The 24358-nt window shown below is 40.6% G+C and overlaps 1 protein-coding gene across 7 annotated transcripts in view; it reads right to left on the bottom strand.

The window, feature by feature from the left end:
• The window catches only part of CTNND2 (catenin delta 2), a 529021-nt gene that overhangs the window by 197430 nt on the left and 307233 nt on the right, over window positions 1-24358 (bottom strand). For 4 of the 7 annotated variants that reach the window (XM_082234188.1, XM_082234191.1, XM_082234190.1 and 1 more), the window contains 2 exons: window positions 20619-20813; window positions 8391-8709 (listed from right to left, as the gene is read on the bottom strand). In XM_082234188.1, the coding sequence (XP_082090314.1) occupies window positions 8391-8709; window positions 20619-20813 (514 nt within the window). The remainder of the gene's footprint in view (window positions 1-8390; window positions 8710-20618; window positions 20814-24358) is intronic. The other 3 variants (XM_082234189.1, XM_082234192.1, XM_082234193.1) reach the window with 1 other exon arrangement.

The raw sequence follows: 24358 nt of genomic DNA, 5'->3' as shown, positions 1-24358 counted from the left end.
AGTGCCCTCCAGCTTGTGCAAGCACTCCACCCAATCTTCCCTGATTCCATCATTCCCTGAATATCATTTGTCCCAATCAAGAAGTAATGAAGTGCTACTAACAGGTAATCCTGGAAGCGAATGTGAATTTCCATAAGCATCAAAAGAGGTATCCAGAGACTTCAACAGGACTCAAAGAAGTGTCATAAAGCAGTTAAGGAAGTGTGTCTGTGTCTAGATCAGCAGTGTTGGAAGAGGCTGCTTATGCCCATATGCTATTTGGGGAGTGATAAGACTATTCAATGAACACTACAGGAGAAGACTTTCCATGATTAAATTCAGTAGACTATTCAGTAGACTTCCAAGGACAGCACAACGTTTGCTTTATAGGGTCAGAGGGTTCAATCTAAGAAAGTAGCCTACAATGAAATGGTGCACAAATGTGTGTTTTTAAAATAAAAATAGCAATAAATCACAGCTGCTACTTACCACATATTCCCCGCACTAAACAGATTTCTGCGTTCCCCTCAAAAATTCAGACCAGATTTACTCTTTTTAGGTTTTGGTCATCCAAAGGGCATAATGGTTGCTATAAAGGAGAGGTGGGGAGCCTCCTTTAGAGAAAGTACCAGGCTGATATGCAGGGAAAGGCAAGGCTTGTCTAAAAGGGTGGGGGCTCAGCCAAAGCTTGCTTTGTGCAGCTCCCAACGTAGCCAACAACCAGCCTTTGAAGCAGGAACCCAGCGTTAAGCCGATACAAAGGAAGAGCGAGTTTGCTTAAGCATTGGGTTTGGATCTTTAGAGTCTAAAGAAAGCAGGCTGCGAACAAGAAATCAAAAGGCTCAGCAAATAAAGTAATGCCACTACAACTGAGGACTTAAGGAAGTAACTGATCTGTTCACCGTAGTACCTCTGAGAAAGTTCAGGCTTAAGGGAAGGAGAACCTTCAGAAGTTACAGGATTCTTTCTATAGGCTTTAGAAAAGAGTTCAAAGCTATGACCCCAAAATTTACCGTATTTTTCGCCCCCTAGGACACACTTTTCCCCCTCCAAAAATGAAGGGGAAATGTGTGTGCGTCCTATGGGGCGAATGCAGGCTTTTGCTGAAGCCTGGAGAGCGAGAGGGGTCGGTGCGCACCGACCCCTCTCACTCTCCAGGCTTCAGGAAGCTATCCGCAAGCCTTGCAAGCCCAGCGGGAGTTCCCGTGGGCTCACAAGGCTTGCGGGCAGCAGCCTGCCGCCCGAAGCACGGGGAGCCCTCCGGAGGGTGCCCCGTGCTTCGGGTGGGTGTCCGCAAGCCTCGCGCGCCTGGCAGGAGGTCCCGCTGGGCGCGCGAGGCTTGGGGCGGCAGCCTGCAGCCCGAAGCACGGGGAGCCCTCCGGAGGGCTCCCCGTGCTTCAGGCGGTTGTGCGCAAGGCTTGGGGCAGCAGCCGCGGCTGGGAGGTAGAAATATATTTTTTTAATTCATCCCCCCCCAAAAAAAAACCCCCGAGGTGCGTCCTATGGGCCAGTGCGCCCTATAGGACGAAAAATACGGTAGATCCTACAGAAAATCCTAATGAAATCTTCTGGCAAGGGGGGGGATTCATAGCACTGCATTTGATTGAAAAATATAACTAATCAGTGCAAACTATATTCATTTTTCTGCAAAAAATATTTTTGTACATAATTGTTCTAAGACAACATTAACAGTCAATTCAAAAATATGTGTGTTATTTTGCCTTCCTTGCCTACCACTTTTGCAAGACGTCAGTGTAATTTCAGATACACTCAACATATGCAATGGGCGTTTCACTTACGTTAACTGGGGCAGAAATTTCCTCCAACATGCACAGTTGTACCCAGGTCCCTTCAACTCCAAAGTCTTTGCTTTCCCTGCTATGGTTTGCCAGCTGCTTCAGCAATCAGTACAGTGGTACCTCTGGATACGAATGGGATCCGTTCCGGAGCCCCGTTCACATCCAGAAGCAAACGTATCTAGCGATGGCACTTCTGCGCGCGTCGCTTTTCGCCGCTTCTGCACATACGCGTGACATCATTTTGAGCATCTGCGCATGCGGCGAAACCCAGAAGTAACGCACTCTGTTACTTCCGGGTTGCCACGGAGCGCAACTCGAACGCGCTCAACTAGAAGCGCATTCAACCTGAGGTATGACTGTATCTGTTTAACACAGATGCTTTAGACAGGCGCTCACTCTCAGCCCCCCCACTGTGCAATCTGAATCATGTTGAGGAGGACAGCAGGCCACTCTCCTTCTGCCGTGTTCCCATTACCTTCCATGCTTTGGCGGGGTAACTTGTGCAGTGGGGAGCCTGTTTTACTCATGTAAGTTCTTCAGATGATTCAGAACTCTGCACTCTCAGGGCCTGCACAGAGAGCCTACTAAGGCTGGGCGATTTATCATCCAAAACCAGCTTGAAGTCCATATTGTGATTTCGGTGTCATAATTTTTGACTTGGAAATATATTTACGATGTTTCTGTGTGTGCGCGCTATGCAAAAATCACAATGTGTGGAAAACTGTGAAGTCATCTAATGCCTCTACATAGCACCATTCTTATTTCAGATATTGTGTTATATCAGTATATCGTGATGCTTAACTGGTGATATGTCATGATGCTGAAAACCAGGTATCACCCAGCCCTACAATGTTCACCTCTACATAGTTATTTCCTTATTCCAGACATTGTGATATATCATGATGCTTAGATGGTGACATATCACGATGTTGAAAACCAGATATCGCCCAGCCCTAGAGCCTACATGAGTAGAGAAGTTAACTTCTTCAACATGAGGAAGGTCACATGGGAGAGAGGTCGTTCCCTCAAAGTGATTCTTATCACATGGAAGGTGAACACCTACTCACAATGTTACTTTTTGATTAGTGTACCTGGCTTCTTAAATGTATCTTTCTAGCATATTATTTTCTAAATTACTTTCAGGAAAGTCGTTATATTGGGAGCTCTGGTTTTCCTATATTGGCTTTGCAAAGACAACACTGATTAAGATTAAATCATCATAAATTGGTTACTGCACAAGCCGAATTTAGACTATAGAGTATGGCAGGCAATGCACATTCTCTTTTACAGAAGATGGAAAAATGTCTCCTAATTTGCACATTAGGCATTTCCTGCTTATTTATTGTGATTTTCATCTGTGAAGAAGTTCACCCGGAAGCGCTTCTTAAATCGTCAAATTTAATTTTCTGGCATCCCAACTTGTGACATATTTTGAATGCTATCACAAATTCTGCATATTGTTAATATTTAAAATTATGATTTCGTTATAAAAGAATGACACTGTTGTTGTTACTAATGAGCCCACCAGTGCTACACTTACAGGTTTAAAACTCTCTAGAACTCATTGTTAGCACCTTTGTAAATTATTATCTCTGTCATTGGGTGATACGTTTTATGTGCAACTATGTGATGTTACTGTTTCATTATATCCCTTGTTAACAGATTATTGGCTCATGTGATCTTTTTTGATGCCAGAGGACAACGGAATTGCATGGCTGAATCTGAAACCAAGTGCTAGGAAATAAAAAGGGAGGTACTAAGAGAGCCAGCGTGGTGCAGTGGTTAAGAGCGGTGGACTCGTAATCTGGGGAACCGGGTTCGCATCTCCGCTCCTCCACATGCAGCTGCTGGGTGACCTTGGGCTAGTCACACTTCTCTGAAGTCTCTCAGCCTCACTCACCTCACAAAGTGTCTGTTGTGGGGGAAGGGAGATAGTCAGCCGCTTTGAGACTCCTTAAGGGAGTAAAAGGCGGGATATCAAGTCCAAACTCCTCCTCCTCTTCTTCTTCATCATCATCATAAAATGCACATCACAATTCTATGCATGCTTACAAAAAACAAAATGTTTTACTGTGTTTAATGGGCCTAAATTGTTTAAGAAGCTATTTTTTCCTACTTTCTTCTTATTTCTTAACCAGTTACAGATCTATACTAGTACCTATCCTCTAATTTCACAACTGCTAAGCTTCCTTGGGAGTCTTTGGTGAAGTGCTTTGTCAAATGCTTTTTGAAAGTCTACATAGATAATACCAACTGAATCACGCCTAATCCATATGCTTGTCAGTATTCTTGAATAACTCTAATATGTTAGTGAGACAGGGCTTACCCTCAAAGAAGACTCATTCAGCGAGTCTTGTTCTTTTATATACAGTTTTATCTTTAACAATATATTCCACCCATTTCCCCATAAAATATATTAAGGTAGTTGACCTGTAATTTCCAAGCTCCCTTTAAAAAAAACTGGTTTTACACTGGCCACTTCCCATTCTTCAGGTACACAAGCCGATCTTACGGGCAAGTTACAAACTTTTGTAACAAGATGAGCAGTTTTAGATTAAAAACTCTCAGGCAGCTGCCACTTAAGACATGGTGTTTTGTCAGTTTACCTATAAAGCCTATAACATCATTTTCTGTCAATGCTTTTGCCTGAGTTCCCACGAAAGTTAGTTTAGAAACAGGGGTTTGTCCTCTATCTTCCACTGTGAAGTCAGAGCCAAATAATTCACTCACCTTTTTTATCTCCTTATTCTCCTTCAGCACATATTTGACTCCCTTGTCATTCAACGGTTCAACCACCTCCCTAGCTGTTCTCCTGCTCCTAATGGATTCAAATTATTTCTTGTGGTATGCTTTTATATTTTTAGCAGGGTGGATAAAAATAATTGATTTTTTATAAATAAATAAATCAGATTTTTTTAAAAAATTGAATTGGATTTTTTAAAATTTAAATTGGATTTTTAAAATACAATAAAATGCTTTTGGAGGGAAAATATTTCTTTACATTTTAGTCCAAAGGCTATTCATCAGAAAATAAGGATTTGTTTTAGGTTTTCCATGTGTGCTAAAACTCAGTCTAAGTTTTTTCTTCTTTTAAGTTTAACCACATCAGTGAACAATCATGGATACATATGCTATAATGTTATTGCTTTAGTTAAATAAATTGTTTATAAATTGTTATTAAGGAAATGATTATTTTTCTCCTTCCAATAAAGTATAGCAGAAAAGTTGTCCAAATATAAACAGTTAACTTATTAAACCTCACAATAATTTCATAATTATCCATCTATGTATTTCTAATAGTATAACCAAATCAGTAATTTTTGATATAACTGCAAAAACTACTCTGAAAATTTATTATTCCAAAAATGAAACCTTCATCTAGTTGTAAATATTAAGATGATACCAGCAAGAATGAGTTTTTCTGTTAAAATACATCAAGTCTTACTAACTAGTGATTTAAATCAAGTCTTACTGACTACTGATTTAAATCGATTTGATTTACATCAAATCCACCTTGATTTTTAGCAATGTCTGCTACTCCCCATGTAAGTATGATCTAGCCAAAAGATACACGTAGCAGAATTGAAGGAGGGAATATACATAGGAGAGAATTCGACAAGTTGTCTGGAAACTCTACTGTTGTTTTCACAGCTATATATTTAAATTGGTTTGTTTTCCCTCCCAGCCTTCCTCCATAATTATGCCACCAAATAAGTGTTTTGGCTGGGATACACAACTGCTGCTTCAATGCAATGGGGCAAAACAGGATATTACATGTTGTTGAGCTGTTGCCCTGGCACAAGCGGTAGGAATACGGTGCCAAATTCCTTCTAGCATTCAGTGACTGGATAAGTACTGATAGGTGCCTGTAAAGCTGTGCAGACTCTACAGCATTAAGAACAAGTGACAGCCTAAGAAATATCTACCCTGGGGGAAGAAAGAAAGATGCAGCGAATAGCTGTTAATTGCAAAAAGGCTATTTTAAGGCTGGTGCAGCCTTGTTCTGCCAAATCTGTCAGTCTCTGAAGGACATGATGGGCGAGAGCAGAAAAGTAGGAGCAACCCAAAAGCCACAGAGGAAAACCACCTCTTCCCACAACGACCTGTTTCGCCATTATTTATGTCTACCTGAATCCTCCTATCATACTGTTTTAAAATTAAGCAAGTAGGAGACACGCTACAGTTTATGTTCTAGTTGACCTCATAATGATCTCCCATATTATTTCCCTATAAACCCAAAAGAACATAAAACAGATATATTTTAAGGGCTCCCTAGGAACATCTCGGTTTATCTTAAAAAGCATAGCCTTTCGCTCCATATTTTAATCTCACGTCACTTTCATGGCAATAAAGGTGTTAATTGCTGCTTATCATAATGAATTCCATTTTTCCTATGAAAAATAATGAAGTGGTGGAATAAAAATGTAAGCATTAATGGTCCGTAGAGAATATAGGATATTTATCTCCTTTCCCCTTAGAGACGTAACAAAACAGAACACAGCAAGGACTGAATATTATACATGAAGCGTTGGTCACACAAATACTTCACAAAACTATAAAGTGATCGCGTAAGGGTTTCACGTCAACAAATGAACCAGCCTTTAAAATAAGAGAAGAGACAAGAACTATCTGAATTAAGGCCAAACCTCTCTTAGCTGTTAATGTAGGTAAAACTTTGCCAAAGCACAAAATAGAACAAGGATCTTTCAAAGTGGTGTTACAAATATGTGTTAGCCGCAACCTTTTTTCAAAAGGTCATGTGTATCTGCGCAGGTGTGCAAATTAAGCTTCATAAACTTTAGCACACTGTATTATTACTTACAAGAAGTCGTTCTTTATGGAAAGAGTTTTATGCACAACATAAAAAAGTTCCAAGGAAAGGAAGATCTATGCAAAAATTAAGAGAAATATGCAAAATATCAAGGAACACTGTAAAATAAAACAAGGAAAATAGTACAGAGGCACTGACCTTTTTTTATATAACAATGGCCTAAGACAATGTTGGACGGAAATAGGAATGTGCATTGTAACTTGACAGTTCTCTTTATCCTTGGCTGCTAATACAGTGGTGCCTCGCAAGACGAAATTAATCCGTTCCGTGAGTCTCTTCATCTTGCGGTTTTTTCGTCTTGCGAAGCACAGCTATTAGCAGCTTAGCAGCTATTAACAGCTTAGCGGCTATTAACGGCTTAGCGGCTTTAAGAAAAAGGAAACAAACTCACAAGAACTCGCAAGACGTTTCGTCTTGCGAAGCAAGCCCATAGGGAAATTCGTCTTGCGGAACGACTCAAAAAATGGAAAACTCTTTCGTCTTGCACGTTTTTCGTCTTGCAAGGCATTCGTCTTGCGAGGTACCACTGTATTATTCTCTCTCTAGTGTCCAAAATATTTTTATTTTTCACTTTTAATTACTATATTACTATGCACAAGGCAGTTTACAATTTTCTAACAATACAGGCAAGCTGTTAATTGTCAAGAAGATTTCTCCTGCATGCAAAAAATGCATTTTAAACAATACTGAGCCCATAACTGTGTTCAGGCATTCACATGGACATGAGGACAGGGCAGGGGCATACATGAAAACTCCACCTCAAACTCGGAGGTTTCTAAGTGTGCTCAATTGAATGTGCTTAAAAAAATCACCTTCAGACCTTTGCACTAACCATGCAAAATTCAGAAGAGAAACATAGGGTGCTGGGGACTGGCTTGCATGTGCACCCTTACTCCACCTACAGTTCCATTCTACCCACGTTCAACTGAATCCCGAAACACGGCTAATAATTATGCGTCTGAACTGTTAAACACCGATCCATTCACAAACTGAACATGAGAGACATCAAGAGCAAACAGAGGTGAAATTTTATCATAAGGTATGAAACCCAACTTTTTCAGATTCCAAGTAGAAACACAAGCTACTAGTCTACAGAATTTGCCATCAAAGTTTAAAACTTTGAATGCACCTGGGGTTTTTTTTTAATAGTGAATGAAGCTTTTTGTGTGTGTTTTTACCCCTGCATGTTGAGCTTTTGAAGATTTGTTCTGCATAAAAACCATGAAAGTCACACCACCTGCCAATGGAAGTAAATCAGTCACATTCTTTTTGAATAAGGGTCTTTTGCACATACTTCGGTAATCCCAGCTCAAACATTTATACACTGAATTAAATGTCCCTATGATAATAGAAACATTCTCACTCTCTTTACTCCAGCTGAACTGGTAGCTTTTTTTTTTTTTACAAAACTATTCATCTTTACAGACACCCAAACAGTAATTTTCTTTGTTAATGGGTAATCATTAAAATAATCCAAAAATAGTAATACAATCTCCTTTAATTATTAGATCAAATGCATGCAATGTGTTTGTAAAAAAGTATTTTCACAGAAGATTTCACAGAGGAGCACCAAAACACTTTCCCGATTTTTGTTGTTAAAGAAGCAACTCTGTTGCAAAAGTGCTAACCAAACAGCAGTCAAAGCAAGAACCTCAAGCGACCGGTTGGTTTATCTGATTAAATAAAACAACACAACACACTTGTAAAATATGAAACCGGTTGTCACTGCAAACCTCTTTATGACTTCATACAGCTGTAGATAGAAGTAAGGTTTTACCCACCTGGGATCTTTCTGAATGCTATCAATTGAAGGTGACCTAGCCAAGGTTCCCTCAGGTGGGATGGCTGGTCCAGATTTGCTGTATGGTGATTCAACAGAAGGACAATACTGCAGCTGTCGGTAGGGGTCTGCGTAATTGGCGGCTGGGCCGGCTGCATAGCTGGCCCTCTGGAAGGTCGCTGTTGCGTTCTGTGAGCCGTGTTGACTGCCTGTGCGCTGTAAGGGTACGGAGTCGACACCAGGGGAAGATGGGGCTACGACAGGAAAGTAGGGACAAAGTAAAAAATTGAGGACCTGTTCACAGAAATGGTTAACCAGGTCTAGGCAGAGGAAAAAAATACACACATATAAACAGGGGTTTGAAAAGAACGAGAAAAAAAAAGAACATTGTCATTCCTGAAATCATCATGAAACACAGTTCAAATGAAAAGCTTTAAATGAAGCATCACGTCTATTAGCCAGAAGAGTAACTGCTTCATAGCATGTTCAAGAATACTAGCCATGGGTAAATACGTACACAAACAAAACCCCTAGGCATCACAGTGCGACTTTATCAGTTGCCAAACTTGGAACACTTTAAAAAAAGGCAAAACTGCTACCTAGGAACTGTAGTCCCTTGCAGATCACCTGCCACGGTTCTTCTTCATGCTAAGATTACACAGGAATAATGAAGACAATGCATATAAATTGCATTAACAGTGTTTTTCCATATCAAACCTTCAAATGTCCCAACACTGTATTCAGATTATCTGCCTGCATTAGAAGTGGAACATAACCCATTGGTTATTAATTAATAACAATGTAATCAAGGAGCTGCTTATTTTTCAAATTAGTGAAATAACACTCAGTCTTTTATTACACTCATTTTCCAAGTGAAGATGTTTGAGGCAAGATCAAAATTTATTCAAAATACGGGCCAAATCCTAGGAGTTTCTTTTCTGTCTATAGTGGCCAGATTTTTGTCACTACAGTACGATCGTGTCTTATGCGCCATTAACTAGAGCAATTTCAACCTTGCATGGTTGAAAGCTGGCAAGCTGAAACTGCAGATTAAATGAATGCAGGGAGGAGAGCATAGAAGCTATTTTTGCACATGGTGCAAGCTCTCCTCCTTGCTTACTGGGCAAGTCCGGGAGAATCCGGGATGCTCTCCCAAGATCTTGTGGGAACTTGGATGGTCCCACAAGATCTCATAAGAGCACTTCAAAGCCTGCACACTGAAAGGGACCCGCTTGGTGTTTTTGCATATATGTGCCATGCCTGGACTGTAAACGCCATGCAAAATGCAATTGTACTTTATAGAGTAACAATATTTGTGATTTAAAAAGGTCATCGTTGACAGAAAAAAGCCCAATTATATTGGTTCTTGGTGGGTTTGATATGGTGGTCTTAAAATAACAAGCTAGCATACATTCTGTACTGTTTAAATCTTCTTAAACTTTTTTTAAAACTGCAGTTAACCAAGACTGAAATTCTGTGCATTCTGACTTTTAAAAAAATCCCATTCAATGCATGAGGCTTATTTCAAAGGAAATATTCACAGGATTGTAGTTCTTGCCTCTCACCCTGCCATTGACCTGCCACTGCACAACAAGCTCTCCGGGAGGCCAAACCACAAGTACAACAAAGGGGAGGGGAGGGAAAGAATGAAGTCTGATCAAATACAGTGGTGCCTTCCAAGACGAAATTAATCTGTTCCGCGAGTCTCTTCGTCTTGCGGTTTTTTCGTCTTGCGAAGCACGGCTATTAGCAGCTTAGTGGCTATTAACAGCTTAGCGGCTTAAAGAAAAAGGAAACAAACTCACAAGAACTCGCAAGACGTTTCGTCTTGCGAAGCAAGCCCATAGGGAAATTCGTCTTGCGGAACGACACAAAAAACGGAAAACTCTTTCATCTTGCGAGGCATTCGTCTTGCGAGGCATTCGTCTTGCGAGGTACCACTGTATCTTAGAGGTTTCCCAGTAGTTTCCTCCCTTCTATTCATATTAACCTTACAAACAGATTGAACCTTTGGCGAAGGACCCAGGATTAGGAACCCAAGTCCCTGATAAATGCAAACTGTAATAAAATGAGGCCGTTGGTTTGGAAGGATGAAGCAAGGCTGATTACACCTTTCCCTGCCAAACACCTTTCCCGTAAACTCACCTCCTTCAGCAACTTTTCTTCCAACAGAGAAGTGTTGCTGGCAGTAGAGAGGAAAAACAGTTGGGGAGCAAGCGTACAAGAGAGATGCAGCAAGCAAGGAAAGTTAAGTTTTTTTTTTACTTCTGCCCTCCTCACCAATTATTTTTAAATATTCAGCAGTGATTCAGGTCCACTGAACTAGTTTTGCCCTCAATGAATAGTCATCCCAAATTAGGAAATAAAGGTAACATCGATGGGTTTTTTTTCTTCTTTCCAAGTTACAGAGAAAATCATATGACTTTATGACCTTCAAACTGGCACAACCTCCATTTTATTAGGACAAATATTTCATAATTACAAGGTAAGTAAAATGGGTAAGCAAAAGTATACGTATTGTCTTGTTACTGTCAGCATCAACAGAACATTGGGGATGACATTTCTCATTGTTCAACTTTATAACTGTGTTTGCCATTTCTCTTGAAAATATGCATTTAGGAGATGCATATCAATCCAATCAAATGACAACTGCTATTTCATTAAAGAGCTGGAATGGACTGAGAGAGGTTTATACCAAGCACTAAAATAATTTACAAGTACACTTCATGTCAATGTTTCCTGAATATTCCATGTGACTTTTAGAAATACCATATACCAATTAGGATTCAAGCACATTTTAAACATCTTCACCTTGAAATTAAGAACAGCATTTCAATCTATTCTAGTTTGGATTTGATATTCCTTTTCTTCATGCAATTTTCATTTGGGTGTATATGGAACAGCAAGCTGAACTACAGAATGTAGTTGTTAATTATGACAATGGTTATGATGGTGCAGTACCGAAAATTTGTTGGTTAGTAGACATTCAAAAAGAATGCAATGATGTAAAGTAATATTAGCCCACACTAACAGCAGCCTTTTGTACCTCTCCTCCCCTTTCAACAGTTCTACGTTTTGGCTCATATTTCAATTATTTTCACATTTACTGTAAGCTGTAAGAACTTTATGTTTCAGGCAATATAGAAATGTCATTAATAAATAAAAAATAATGTAAATAACTGGCGATCCATGACTATCATTAGAGCAGCAAAGTTGGACCACCCACCCACAGAGATTCCTGCACTAGTCTACAGGTACACTAAAAAATATGTGTTTGCAAACACACACACACAAATGGTTTGACAAGTCCTTCGCCAACTGTGAATCACAGCTGAACATCAGCTGGGGAGAAGAGAAAAGTGGGGGGGGGGAATGGAGAAAGGGACAGCACTGGTCAAAACCCTAGTAACCAACAGTATTGGGGAGAGGCGACTTGGGTTGTGGGGTGTCTGCTATGAAGCTAAAAGAGCCTGGGGGAGAGGGCTTGGATAGGAGGGAAAGGCTGATTACCCCTTCTTTGGGGAGGGGACAGTTGTGGCCCGGTCCATCTCCCTGGACAGAGGATAAGGCAGACCCCGCCTCCTTCGTGGCTGGCCATGTAGAATGACAGGATACCCCACCTAAAAACTCTGAATGCAAATTAGCCAATGAGGGCCTCTCTGAGAGGCAGGGTTTCAGCAGCAGACCAGAAGGAGCAAGACTTCATTCTGGTCTGCCTTTGGGATAGTTAAACTGGCTGTGCAGGGCACCAGCAACGCGGTCATGGGCTTTGCTCTTGAGCTCAGAGGGCACTGTATCTTGAAAACCCTGCTGTGGGGATAATCGGTCGCCAAGAAGGAATTTGCCTGCAAACAAACTGAGCTCGTTAAAACTCCCTAGGACTCTTTCATCTGCAGAGGGAACCTAGCTCGTAAAAGCTTAAAATTTAAAATTAAGAGTCTCATGCTCCAAAGACTGAGCTATTGTGCCATTATGAATGGCCTCTGTGCCTACTTTGCCTACATTTAAGCATTAATTAAATTTGAAGACTATCCTTTGCCATTTTGACGCAATTGTTCATTTGATAAAATTTCTAGCCCACCCTTCATAGTTACTGATCCTAGGGTAGCTTACAATAACCTAAACCTCAAAACAGCAACACTCATCAAATTCTTTTTTCAGAACAAATAGGAACAGATTTTAAGGATACCATAATTAAAACAGCAATTATTCAACAATCGCTAAAACTATATTTGACACCACAGAGAGGCCAGCTTCTTCCTATATGTGGCTGACTAAATCAACATTCAACAGATGTTTCAGAGAACAATTATGTTTTACGTTAGCACTGAAAATGAACGAGTGCCAGATATACCTCAGAGGTACAGTATTTCCTTCTACACCCATGTGTATGTACACCTGTCAACTTCAAACTTCTTGCAAAGTTAATTCTAATCCACAGAAGCTTATGTTACAAAAAAATCTGTTAAGTCTTTTAAGCACTAAAATATTCTGCATTGTTTCTTTGACTCACATTAGCAAACTACATTCAACAACCTATGGGACAAAATTTGAACCATTACGCAAACTGTCAAGTAGCTTTTAAAGGAGAAACAATAATATTTTGGCACCTGGATTCATCGGAAAATATAGTAAATGTAGAAATTAGTCAACAGGTTTAAAGCTCTAAGTACATCTATCATGGAGCGCGGAGGTCTCCATTAATGCATTAATACGCATTAGATTGTGTGTGCCACCACACAATCTAATGAGAGTAACAAACTTTATTTCTTAACATTTTAAAATTTGGCAAAGGGATATGAAATCCGCTGTGTAGCAGCAGCCATTAGTATAAAGTGGGTGGAAACATTGTTCTGGCAGGAGTTGTGTGCTCCTCTCCTTATAGCAACCAGACATTTAGCTAGACTACAGCTGTGTTCACACTCAGGTTTACTCACTGCTTTTCCAGTACTGGGCTTTTAATCTGTGTGTTGACACTGCATTATCCAAAATGTGCATGCATTCTGTAATTTGTTATAAGATGCTATTGTCTGATGCACTGTTTCACATAGCTGTGGAGTCCTTAAGCCATTCTTAATGTGGAACTAGGCAAGGGGTGAACACCTTTGCTTAGGGTAAAGACAACCACACCCTAAATGCCCCCTGGTTTGTACACATAGAGAAAGGAATGAGGGCACATGGGGAAAGAATCAGTTTCACTGCTCTCTAAAGGCAGCAATGTGAACCCACCCTTAAAGAAAGGAAGCTGAATTTACTTTTATGATTATCTTTGTAGGCCAGCTAAGTGGATAAAAGATGCATGCCGTCTTTTTAAGACACACTAGGATGCACACAAAATCAAGTTTTAATTAAATGCGCTAATAAAACAAAAGCTGCAGAACAGACTAAAACACCTACACAATTCCCACAAGTTGTGGAAATTACGGTAAACGGTGGCATTGAAACTTCAAAAACCTCAAAAAGAACAAATTATGCCAGTAATTAATTTGTACAATGAGTTTCTTCCGCATCATTCTAGCACATCTCATTCGAAAGAACCCTTAACAAAAACATATGTCCATCATAAACGATGCACCAACACCTAAATCACCCCTCCTCCCATCCCCGCTGCCTCCGGTTTATTTAATTTGCATTGGAATATTCCATTTTATGTCTTTAAAAGAAACCTGACTTGAAATAACCAATGGCCAACTAAGGGCACAATACAATTCAAGCTGTTTTACTATTTCCCGTTCCTTCCCCCACCCTGTCTCTTCCTTTTGACAGATCATTTTGTCCTTGTCTTGAAAGAGCTACTCCCATGTTCCTCAACATCTCAGCTGTGGATTTTTCCAGTTTCTAAAACCTACAAGACATGCTGCCTGTCATTTTATTCCTTCTAAGATTTCAATTACAATGCATTACCTCATATTTGCTTTTATTTGCTTTAAAGCTATTCTTTTGTCATCTTATCCCACCAAAGAAGAGGAGCAAGGAAGATGGAGGATGAACCTAACTTGGCTTTTATCTTTCATAGGAACAGGAGACACGCCTGACAATCTGAGGCCTCGTTTTCATGGGATTACTGGGATATTACCTATTTATCTGATTGGTATATTCATCAAGTATTTCAAAATTTAATCAAACATCTTCTTTCAATTTCACAAAAAATGGTGTTTAAAAGGTATCTGACTGAAACTAGGGCAGCAATCTACATTCAATTAATCCGTTAATAGAGCTAGGCTGCAATCCTAAACATGCTTTTCTGGGAGTAGGTTCCACTGAACCCTTTCCAAGTAGACACAAGAAGTCAAGCTGGCTCAAGAAGCAGATTCCCAGCTCAGCTGGATACTATTGGTTACCCAACCCTGGCTCAGATACAGGGGTACAACTCTATCATCCTTGCTCAGCCAGCTGAGCCAAGACTGGTGAACTTACACTGGTGTAAACTCTGAGAAATGGGTGTTATGGGAGCATGCTGTGGGAGGGGATTGGACCGGGCATTGTTCATATGTCCTGGCAAACAGGCAGAATTAAAGTCAACTAAAAGAGTGATGAAAGTCAAACTCTATTTTAAAGGCTTGCTTTCCCCCTACCAGGCTTAAGCTGACTCAGTCAACAGTAGTAGCCCCACTGCTGAATAGAGTTTGGCTTAACTTAAACTGGCACAAATTATGCCAACTTTCCCCATCGTTAGAGCTGCTCCCTGAGATTGCAATCCAAATGCCACTTCCCTGAGAGTCAGCCAATTGAATCCAATGGGATTTACTTCTGAGTAGACACTGTTAAAGACTGCAGTCTTACAAAACCTATGTGTGGGAGTAACAGTGTTAGAAAAGGCACCCCTTGCTTCTCTCCTCAATAAAATGGAACACCTCTTCTAAGACATGGCATGATCCAACGTGTGTAGCACTGAAGTGACCTCTCCAAGGATTAATAATCTACAATTAATAATCTAATATTCCCTTAATCAGGTGATAGCCCCAGCTAAAACATAAACATCTTGGGCTCAATAATTTACTCCCGACGTACCAATTCAGAATGCATTATTTATAGCCCACTTTTCAAAGTATAATCTTTGACAAATATTAAAACATACTTTGCAAAGGAGACCAACAACATTCCGTGTCCAGAAAGAGAAAGCATCTAGCTAATTATCAGAAGAGCGGGACTGATTATTGTCTGAACAACAACAACAAAAAAGCATATGCCCCTGGTCAGCAACTGGTTTTGTCAGAGGACCGAGGATCAGAGGGACAACTGCCCAGTTTACACACATGCACTCAACACACCATACCTCCATAACCAGACGTCTGTCATATTGACGCAGGTGATACTAATCCACACGCCTCTGCTTCTGGGGAGAAAAAATGGAACCACCTGCATGCAGATTTGGCAGCACTGAACATCAGTGTCCACCAATCTATTAAAGCCAGGTCTAAAGTTCAAAGTGATTGAAAGGCAGAGTAACACATGAAAACAAGGAGACTAGGCATATAAAGACCCTCTTCTGTGGATGTTCTAAGCTGAGAGATATAGGACAACACAAGAGGCCACAATACTAAGAACTGGTGTCTGAGTTTGCTCTCCCTCCTCTTCCCTCCCCACCCCTTTTCCTTTTGTAGTATGTCTTTTAGACTAAGACTGTGGGCAAACACTGTTTTGTTTGAATGGGTCTTGGGACTGTTCTTGGGACTCTCTTTTGGCTGAAGTCCAGGGTAAAAATGCTTGCTTTAACTAATTAAATAAATGCTATTGTGTAGTGCTTTTTAGCTCCAGACACTTAATTTTACAACCTAGCTCAAGCACAGTGATATATTGGTTGCTGCAAGAACCTGTATGAATGTGCACCTGAGAATGCTCATTTTTAAAAAAGAGGCCGACACGGAACAACTCATCCAGAGAACATGCTGACACTGAGCTCTGAAAATAATAAAAAAGTTGTTAGCCCAAACTTGCTCATGGCTAAGGATGAGCAAATATACTAATGTTGCCTTTTCTCAGGTTGATCATTATACATCTGTGATCAGGAGTGATATTCCTTGAGCGAAAAACAATGCTATACTTTCTCAGCTTCATAGCTTCTTGCGGTACTTTCACTGATGGAGCTTTTTATTTGATGTTCTGCCGTGTTTCCAGGAAGCAGCCTCAAGTATTTCCCTTTCTCTGATCACGCTCTGGACCTTGAGGGCACTAATTTAGCTTTAACATAGAAAAGACGTTTGAAAGTGGCATTTTTCTGCATCTCCATCTCTGACTTTTCTTCGTTTGGTTCAGACTTTTGCTTACGGATTGATACTACTAAAATGAGTCTTGATAGATAAATGTTCCAAAATTTGATACCCTGGTGATGTGGTTGCAGTTGTTTCTTAGCTTGCCGATTCAAAGACGCTGCTTTTTGAGAATTCATACAGTTGAGAACTAAATTTATGTGTGCTTAAACAACAACAACAAATTATGTACTTCAGAATTAACTATCCACAAGGAATTTCAAGAATTTCATAGCAAGCAGCAAACAAAAATAAATACTTGAAAACAAAGACCAGCATTTTAGAAACACAATCCTTGTCAGATCAAGTCATAGGGAGAGATGCATAAACAGGTCCAATGACTGACGTTTTCTGTCCCTAAGTGATGCTTTCCTTTTAAGTGTCTAAACTGAATTTCGTTTGAAAATATCTTCTTTTTGTTTTCTTCAAAATTTGTTTCAGAAATGTCCACGTCCAGAATTTTCCAGCCAGGCAGTGCCTCTTCAACAAAAATCCTGTGTGGCTTATATCATCCACAACATTTTGTTTTTTAAAGAAGGAACGCTGCTGCTGCTAACAATTATTCTTAAGTTTCTTCCGGTTCTAAAAGTCTGTAGAAATTGGATAGTCTGTCAACACAAAGCTCATTGGAACATGTAGAAATAGAAATCCTGAATACTTAAGTGTGTTCAAACACCATAAAAAGGCAACTGATAAAATGGGTAAATCAGCTTTACTATGGATAGATTACACCCATATTCTCTGGGACTTGAGAAAAACTTACAGTATTCTAGAGGCTCTTGTGTTCCTGAGCACAGAAGGAAATCTCAGTTTATGTATGAAATCAATACTATAAAACTGGCAGAATACTGGAAGCAGTATTTATTTGAAAGTATTTTAGAGGATATCCCCCACAAGGTGGTGTACAACGAGATGAGATACACTTCAGTATATTTTCTGAAGCATTAAAAAGTAGTGTAGGGAAGCCTAGAGTCTCAGAAAACAATGGCAAAACACTGTTAAGGAATGGCAGAATGGAACAGAGTAGCTTTTAAGACATGCTTAAAGGCCTGCACTGTAGGGGCCATGTATAGGGAGTTCACAACTCCAGAACCATGACCGAAAAGAGGCCTTCTCTCTCATGCTTGCTTCCTCTTACCGGTGGGAAGGAGAGGAAGGCCCGCCAATGCGTATCTTAACAACTAGGCATGGTCATATGGGTGAAAATGGTCCTTCAGATAACCTAGCTTTTCTGTGTTCAAAAAGACCACACCAAATTTGTTGGCTAAGGGACTTTTTAAAACAAAACAAAAAGTCTGGAGTCTACCACCACTGTTTCAGCTGTTTCCCTGATGACTGCACCTTTCACTGGTTAAAGGAACTCTCAACTTCCCAGCTGCATTCAACAAAACCATCAACTAGGCCAACAACAATCTAGAAGTATGCATACGTACAGCTCTAAGTAGGGCAGAAAAGGCAGGAAAATATACTTTAAATGCCTTCTGTCCAGCAAAGTCAATATATGAAACCCGGGAATAGAGTCACCACCTTCAAGGAGACAAAAACCTGGCTTCCCTCAGGGTACACTATTTCTCTGTGCGGACCAGGTGACTGCTACGAGAGGCATTGACAGAAAGAAGAGAACCGCAAGTTGCTCTCTTTCAAAGAATCTATTTGAAACAAGATTGTGAGTGTAAAGTTTTGCCGAACTCAACCACAAAATTAAGCAATTTCATTCATAATAATGCAACATTATTATTTGCTGCTTAGTGAAGGCAATCTAAGCTCAAAGGCACCATTAGAGAGGTACTGATAAAGAAAAAGAAAAAGAAAACCAGTGGCAACTCCTAAATTCCTAATTGCAATACAACACCTTGCTTTTAATAGTGGGTTTAAAAAAATGACTGCAGTAGGGTGTTGTGGCTGGTTCCCTCAACCCTGGAGTAATCTTGGTCACTGAATTCAGACAAAATAACCAACCTGGGCAACCAGGGACTTACAAAAGAGGAGGAGGGAAGTCAGCAAAGAGCCAGGAAAACCAAATGCCCTGGGAGGCTCAGGAACCATGGAGAACAAGAAGAGACAGACAACTCCAGAAACAAATGATTAAACAGCCTCCTCAGCAGTCTTTTCCTGCTTCCTTTGATAAGGGCTTTTGCAAAGGAAGGGCCAATAAGAACAGGCTGTGCATAACTGATGTCAGCAGAGCACAATCAAGGGCTAATTTTTGACACAGCATCATTCACAGCACAAGCTACATACAGGACACAGCTATCTTGACTAGAAGTGTGTACCACTATAGAACAGATCCTTCACTTCACACATTCTCTCTCTCTCTCTCTCTCTCTCTCTCTCTCTCTCTCTCTCTAACTTTTCCCGCTGCCTTTAGTGGACATAAGTGATCTGTGTTTGTGGATATGCTCAAAGCATTTGCTCAGGCAGTATAACAAAAACAAGTATATGTTGCGCTCATTGGCAGGAGTGAAGTCAGGACTGCTGCTTAATTTGGTATTAACAGTGTCTACAGCGCAGAATTGAAAATGTGGATGGCAAATTTCCCATAAAGGGATTTGTTTCGATAGCAGAGGAACATCTTGCATCTGTACCACAGGCTATAACCTCCCCTACTTCCAAAAATTACAGTAATAAATTGAAAAATGAATGCAACATTGGCCAGTTTTAGGCAAACAGTTCCCTCCTTTATTGTATCCTTTTTAAAAAAATGTTTCTGCATAAAGGACACCACCCAATGCAGATCTACAGATTATAAATCGACTTTAGGCCTGCAAACACAAGGCCATCCTTACTCCTCTCATTAACTACTTACTCACTTTGCAATCTAATTATTGTTGTAGCATATTTGCTCGTCATGGCCATAAGCACAACTCCTTTCCAAGTCTTGTTCTTTCCTGATACTCTGTTGGCAGTCATTACTACCAGCACCTGAGTGCTTCTTTACTGACCCTCTTGTTTATATCAAATTAAGCAGCTAGTTCCTTCATATTTGGTTGACTCTGACATATCTGGGTGCACAGAGAATGCAAAATTAAATTACCCCAAAAAGAAAGCAGGCAATCTCCACAATTCAAAATATGACTATAAAAAGACATAAAGCAAAATCAAACCAGTCTTCTGGCAATGCAAATGGTCTTTTTTTGATTTAAGGAAATCCTAACTCCTTCTCTGTACAAGATCAACAATGCAAATAAAACATCCCATAAATATGAATAACGCTGCGGTAATGTCTATTCTTTGTTCTCGATGTGTCTGTCTGAAGGGTATTTTGGTTCTGAACATGCTGGGTGCGGGTTCCTTCATAAATTAATTGCCAGTACTGACTTGGTTGCTGTTCACAGGTTTCCAAATATAGAGCTATTTCACACAGCTGAAACAACCTCCCCACAACTAAAAATTGTACACCAACACATTTGATGTATGGTCATGCGCTCTTACCATTACAGATGAATCAATGGAGCTGATTGGTTGAAATGCAGCCACAGACACTGCTACTTTAACATGGAGTGACATATAGTATTAATGAATGAATGAGCATGTTGCATACACATACGAAGTGAGAATGGAACGTATGTTCCATGTCTAATTAATTCCCCCTTCGCCATCCCACCTGTATTAAGCTACCCAGGTGTAAATGGCCTATTCATCATAGGAGAAAGTCCCCCTGTCCCTTTTTTAGTAATACACATCCTGGGCGAACAAGGAAGTACAGCAGCCAGGGATGAATTCTGAGCGCCGTCATATGATATTTAGCTCAAAAATGAAAAAGTAAGTGTGCAAGAAAGAAACTATGAGAAAGGGTGGGGTGGGGAATAAAGACGTTATTTCTTTATTTAGTAGCATGCACAAATTTCTGACCGCAGATTCAGTCACTGTGTTTCTAACAGAACAGCAAAAACGCAGAAATTTATGAATTAAAGCAGCATACCTACCCAGACAGAAAGGGGAGGGAGGGTAGAAAGAGACTGTAGGTTGTTTTCACCTACCTGTGCTAGTGCGATATGTGCCTGTATGTGCTGGCTGAAGAGGGTCCCCTTGACTCTGGCTGAGACTCCTCATAGGGGGCTTCTGATATACTCTGTCTTCATAAATAGGATCTATGTGGTGCTCTGGAGACTGTAGTGCCCTTAGCTCGGAGCCCAGGTGGCTATGCTGGCTGGTGTAAGAAGCCCGGGATCCAGCTGCAACATAAATTGATATGGGAACATTAGGGGGAACACCAAAACCACTTGCGAGGAAACAGCACCCCAAAAGGGGCATCGAAAAACAGAAACGCAATTAATTTATATCCCGATTACCTTGAAAGCAAAAGAAAGCAGCTAACAAATGGGGGGGGGGAGAGACCTTAAACAAATCAAAACTATTAAAAAACTACAAAGTAAGAATAAACATGACAAGGCAGCAGTGGCTCAGGTTAGTCACACTCTCTGTCTTCATCCAGCCATCTGTTGCTGCTGCACAATCTGATTTTCTCAAACGTGAGGGAGATTCTTCAGCGATGCCAGAAAACACACACACACAAACACACACACACACGTTTCCAAATATATTTGCTTTATCTCGGAGAAGCCTTTCAGCAGATGGGGGAGTAAACATTCAAACGAGTACCATAATTTGTGCCCACATCTTCAGTATTAGACTGAAACCAAGTTACGAATATCAATTATTCTTCAGAATGAACACCAGAGTTGACCTAGTACATCCTCCCTTTAAACAGGGCAGGATTTTGTGGTTTGTCAGCTGTTTTGTCATGTGCTATATAGACGCCAGATTGCGAGATTTCGTAAAACCGAAATCCCCCAGGGCACGTATATTAAAGCTATCATTAGGAGATAATGCGCATACTCATGAAAAAAATTGGGCTGTATCCAGAATAGAAGAGATTGCAGTATAATAAATGCTCCTGCTAGAGAACAGAAGAGGGAGAAGGTGGTTTTCTCAAATTTCCCCTTCCCCACACAGCCACCGATGCGGATACCCTATTTACATGTTTTAACTTAAAAAAACAAACAAGCATGTTTAGTGCAATTTTTGTACCTTATGCATCTCTTCTGGTAACCAAACATAAGAGTTATTTTCTGTTGACTGACAGGAAAACTAGGAGCCTCTGTAGTTATGTTGCTACTCCACATTTTAATCAGCTGAAGATACATTGTTTTCTACATGTTACATTATGTCAAAAAGGGAGCTACCACAATATCCATACTATAGCCAGGCATAAATAAAAGACTAAAGACAAGGATTAAAGCTGTGAGGTGCTTGTATTAACCGCCATATCAGTTAAGGTGATCTCTACCACACAGAACTACTTTCAGAGCTACAATTTCTTGGTATCGTTTTGCAAGCAGATGATGGAATAACGTTCGCAATATGTTGACACCCTGGGGTGCTAAAACATGAGGAAAAATCCGTACTAGCCCAAGCAAGCAAAAATGTATTTGTAAACATTATGTAGCAGATGGCTAAATTAAGCTTTAAGATGTAACAGGCCATATGGCAAAAACTGGTACACACCTTAAAAGCTGTCACCTCTTAGACTCAAACCAACCCAAGATCTGTGCTTGTTAAATGTTAATCATATGGTCCTGTGGTATCTTGTTAAAAATACTGCATTTCAAATGCAGAAGAGATGTATCTTCTGAACACACACTTGCAAATTCTGGGAATATATTCCTGATTTTGAAAAGGAACCACTGAAAAACCGCTTGTACGGTGAATATTCCACTGGCTTAATGATTTCATCACTTGATGCTGCAAGCCCAGCTCCTGCTACAGGACAGTCCTGTTGCAGTCTGGGAGTTGCGGCGCTATTCTCACTCTATAGGCCGAGGGAGCCGGCTTTTGTCCGCAGACAGCTTCTGTGTCATGTGGCCAGCACGACTAAGCCGCTTCTGGCTAACCAGAGCAGTGCACGGAAACGCCGTTTACCTTCCCACCGGAGCGGTACCTATTTATCTACTTGCACTTGATGTGCTTTCGAACTGCTAGGTGGGCAGGAGTAGGGACCGAGCAACGGGAGCTCACCCCGTTGCGGGGATTCGAACTGCCGACCTTCTGATCGGCAAGTCCTAGGCTCTGTGGTTTAGACCACAGCACCACCCGCATCCTCTGCACTCTGCAGTTGCATTCCTTAGGAATGCACTAATACTTCCCCCATTCTTAAAAAAATCAAACCCTCCCTTAATATAAACATAATTCCTGTATGCACGAGATGGAGGCAATTACCAGTATTGAAGCAGAAAATAAATGAGGTGCCTCAGGAGTCTCCTGCAATCTTAGCACTGGAATCTTATTCCTTACTGTCTGGTTTTTGCAGAGGCAGGGTACTACAGGCTTGCACACTGCATGGGGTTCAGCTTCCTTTGCAGCTCATTTCCCAGTATCCTGTAAACTAATGCATTATCTCCTTAATCCTGGTGGTGTTAAGCCCTTGCAAGGCTACAGATAAAACCCACAAATAGGACTACAATGCAGTGGAGTAGAAATTACACACACACACACTGTGTAACTTGCACTCTCTAAACAAAACGAAAGCAAACAAAGGGAGGGAAAGGATGGTGCGAACCAGAGAGTTTGCCAAAGCCTGCCCAGCATTTCACTACCATCGGAAGAGACGGGTGACTCATTATTATTATAAGATTACTGGATCTCTAACTACCTTTCACATTGGCTGAAGCCAGAAGGATACTACTTATTTAAGACAGGAGGAGAAAACCTTTCAGCTCAAGGGCCACATTCCCTCACAATTTTTTTTAAAAAATAACATTTTATTAATTTCCAAAAAAAGCAAAAAAACAACAACGCATAAAAAAAAACCATAAACAAATTTTTAAATCATAATTTTTTGCTTGACTTCCCTCCACTCCCCTCTTGTTTCCATTGTTTTATGCTTGTTCATGCACACCTGTAAAACCTTATATTCTTAACAATCCAATTTTAAAACCTTCATCATCTTACTACAAGTGACTTTTAAAAGTTATACTCATGTAGAAATCTATACACAAAGCTTTAAAAATATGCGTTAAACAAAAAGTCCTCTTTCTTTCTTGGGTTTCAAGTTGACTACCGTATTTTTCGCCCTATAGGACGCACTTTTTCCCCTCCAAAAATGAAGGGGAAATGTGTGCGTCCTATGGGGCGAGTGCAGGCTTTCGCTGAAGCCTGGAGAGCGAGAGGGGTCAGTGCACAAGGCTTGCGGGCAGCAGCCTGCAGCCCACAAGCTCGGGGGACAGCGGGGAGGCACAGCGCCGCCATCCAGCTGTTCCCTGACCTGGTTTGGATTCCCCGACCTGGTTTTGGGGGGGAAATAAAGGAAATTTCCCCCCTTTATTTCCCCCCAAAAAAACTAGGTGCAGCCTATGGGCCGGTGCGCCCTATGGGACGAAAAATACGGTAATTTGTCCTGCATAGTTCAATAATTTATTTTGCCATTCTTCTTTGGCAGAGGCCTCTTCCTTCTGTAGGGACTCACATTTCCCTCATAGTTAATGTTCCAGACTAATGGTGGGGGGGAATGGACAAGGCTACCCACATATAAGCTCATAAACACACACATGTACACTCATTCATTCATTTGCACACATTCATTCATTTTCTCACTCCCCCCCACCTGCAATTAAGCTTGAAAATTAAGCTTGCCACACAATTAAGAATTGCCTTTCCAGGAGCGAACTGACTCTTGTTTCTGTGGCTAGGTGTATTTCTGCCTCTCATCACATTTTTTGGT

The sequence above is a fragment of the Podarcis vaucheri genome (assembly GCF_965113315.1).
Source record: "Podarcis vaucheri genome assembly, chromosome: 8".
Lineage (NCBI taxonomy): Eukaryota > Metazoa > Chordata > Lepidosauria > Squamata > Lacertidae > Podarcis > Podarcis vaucheri.
Note: the sequence above shows the minus strand (reverse complement) of the source record. Positions and strands in the feature narration are given on the sequence as shown.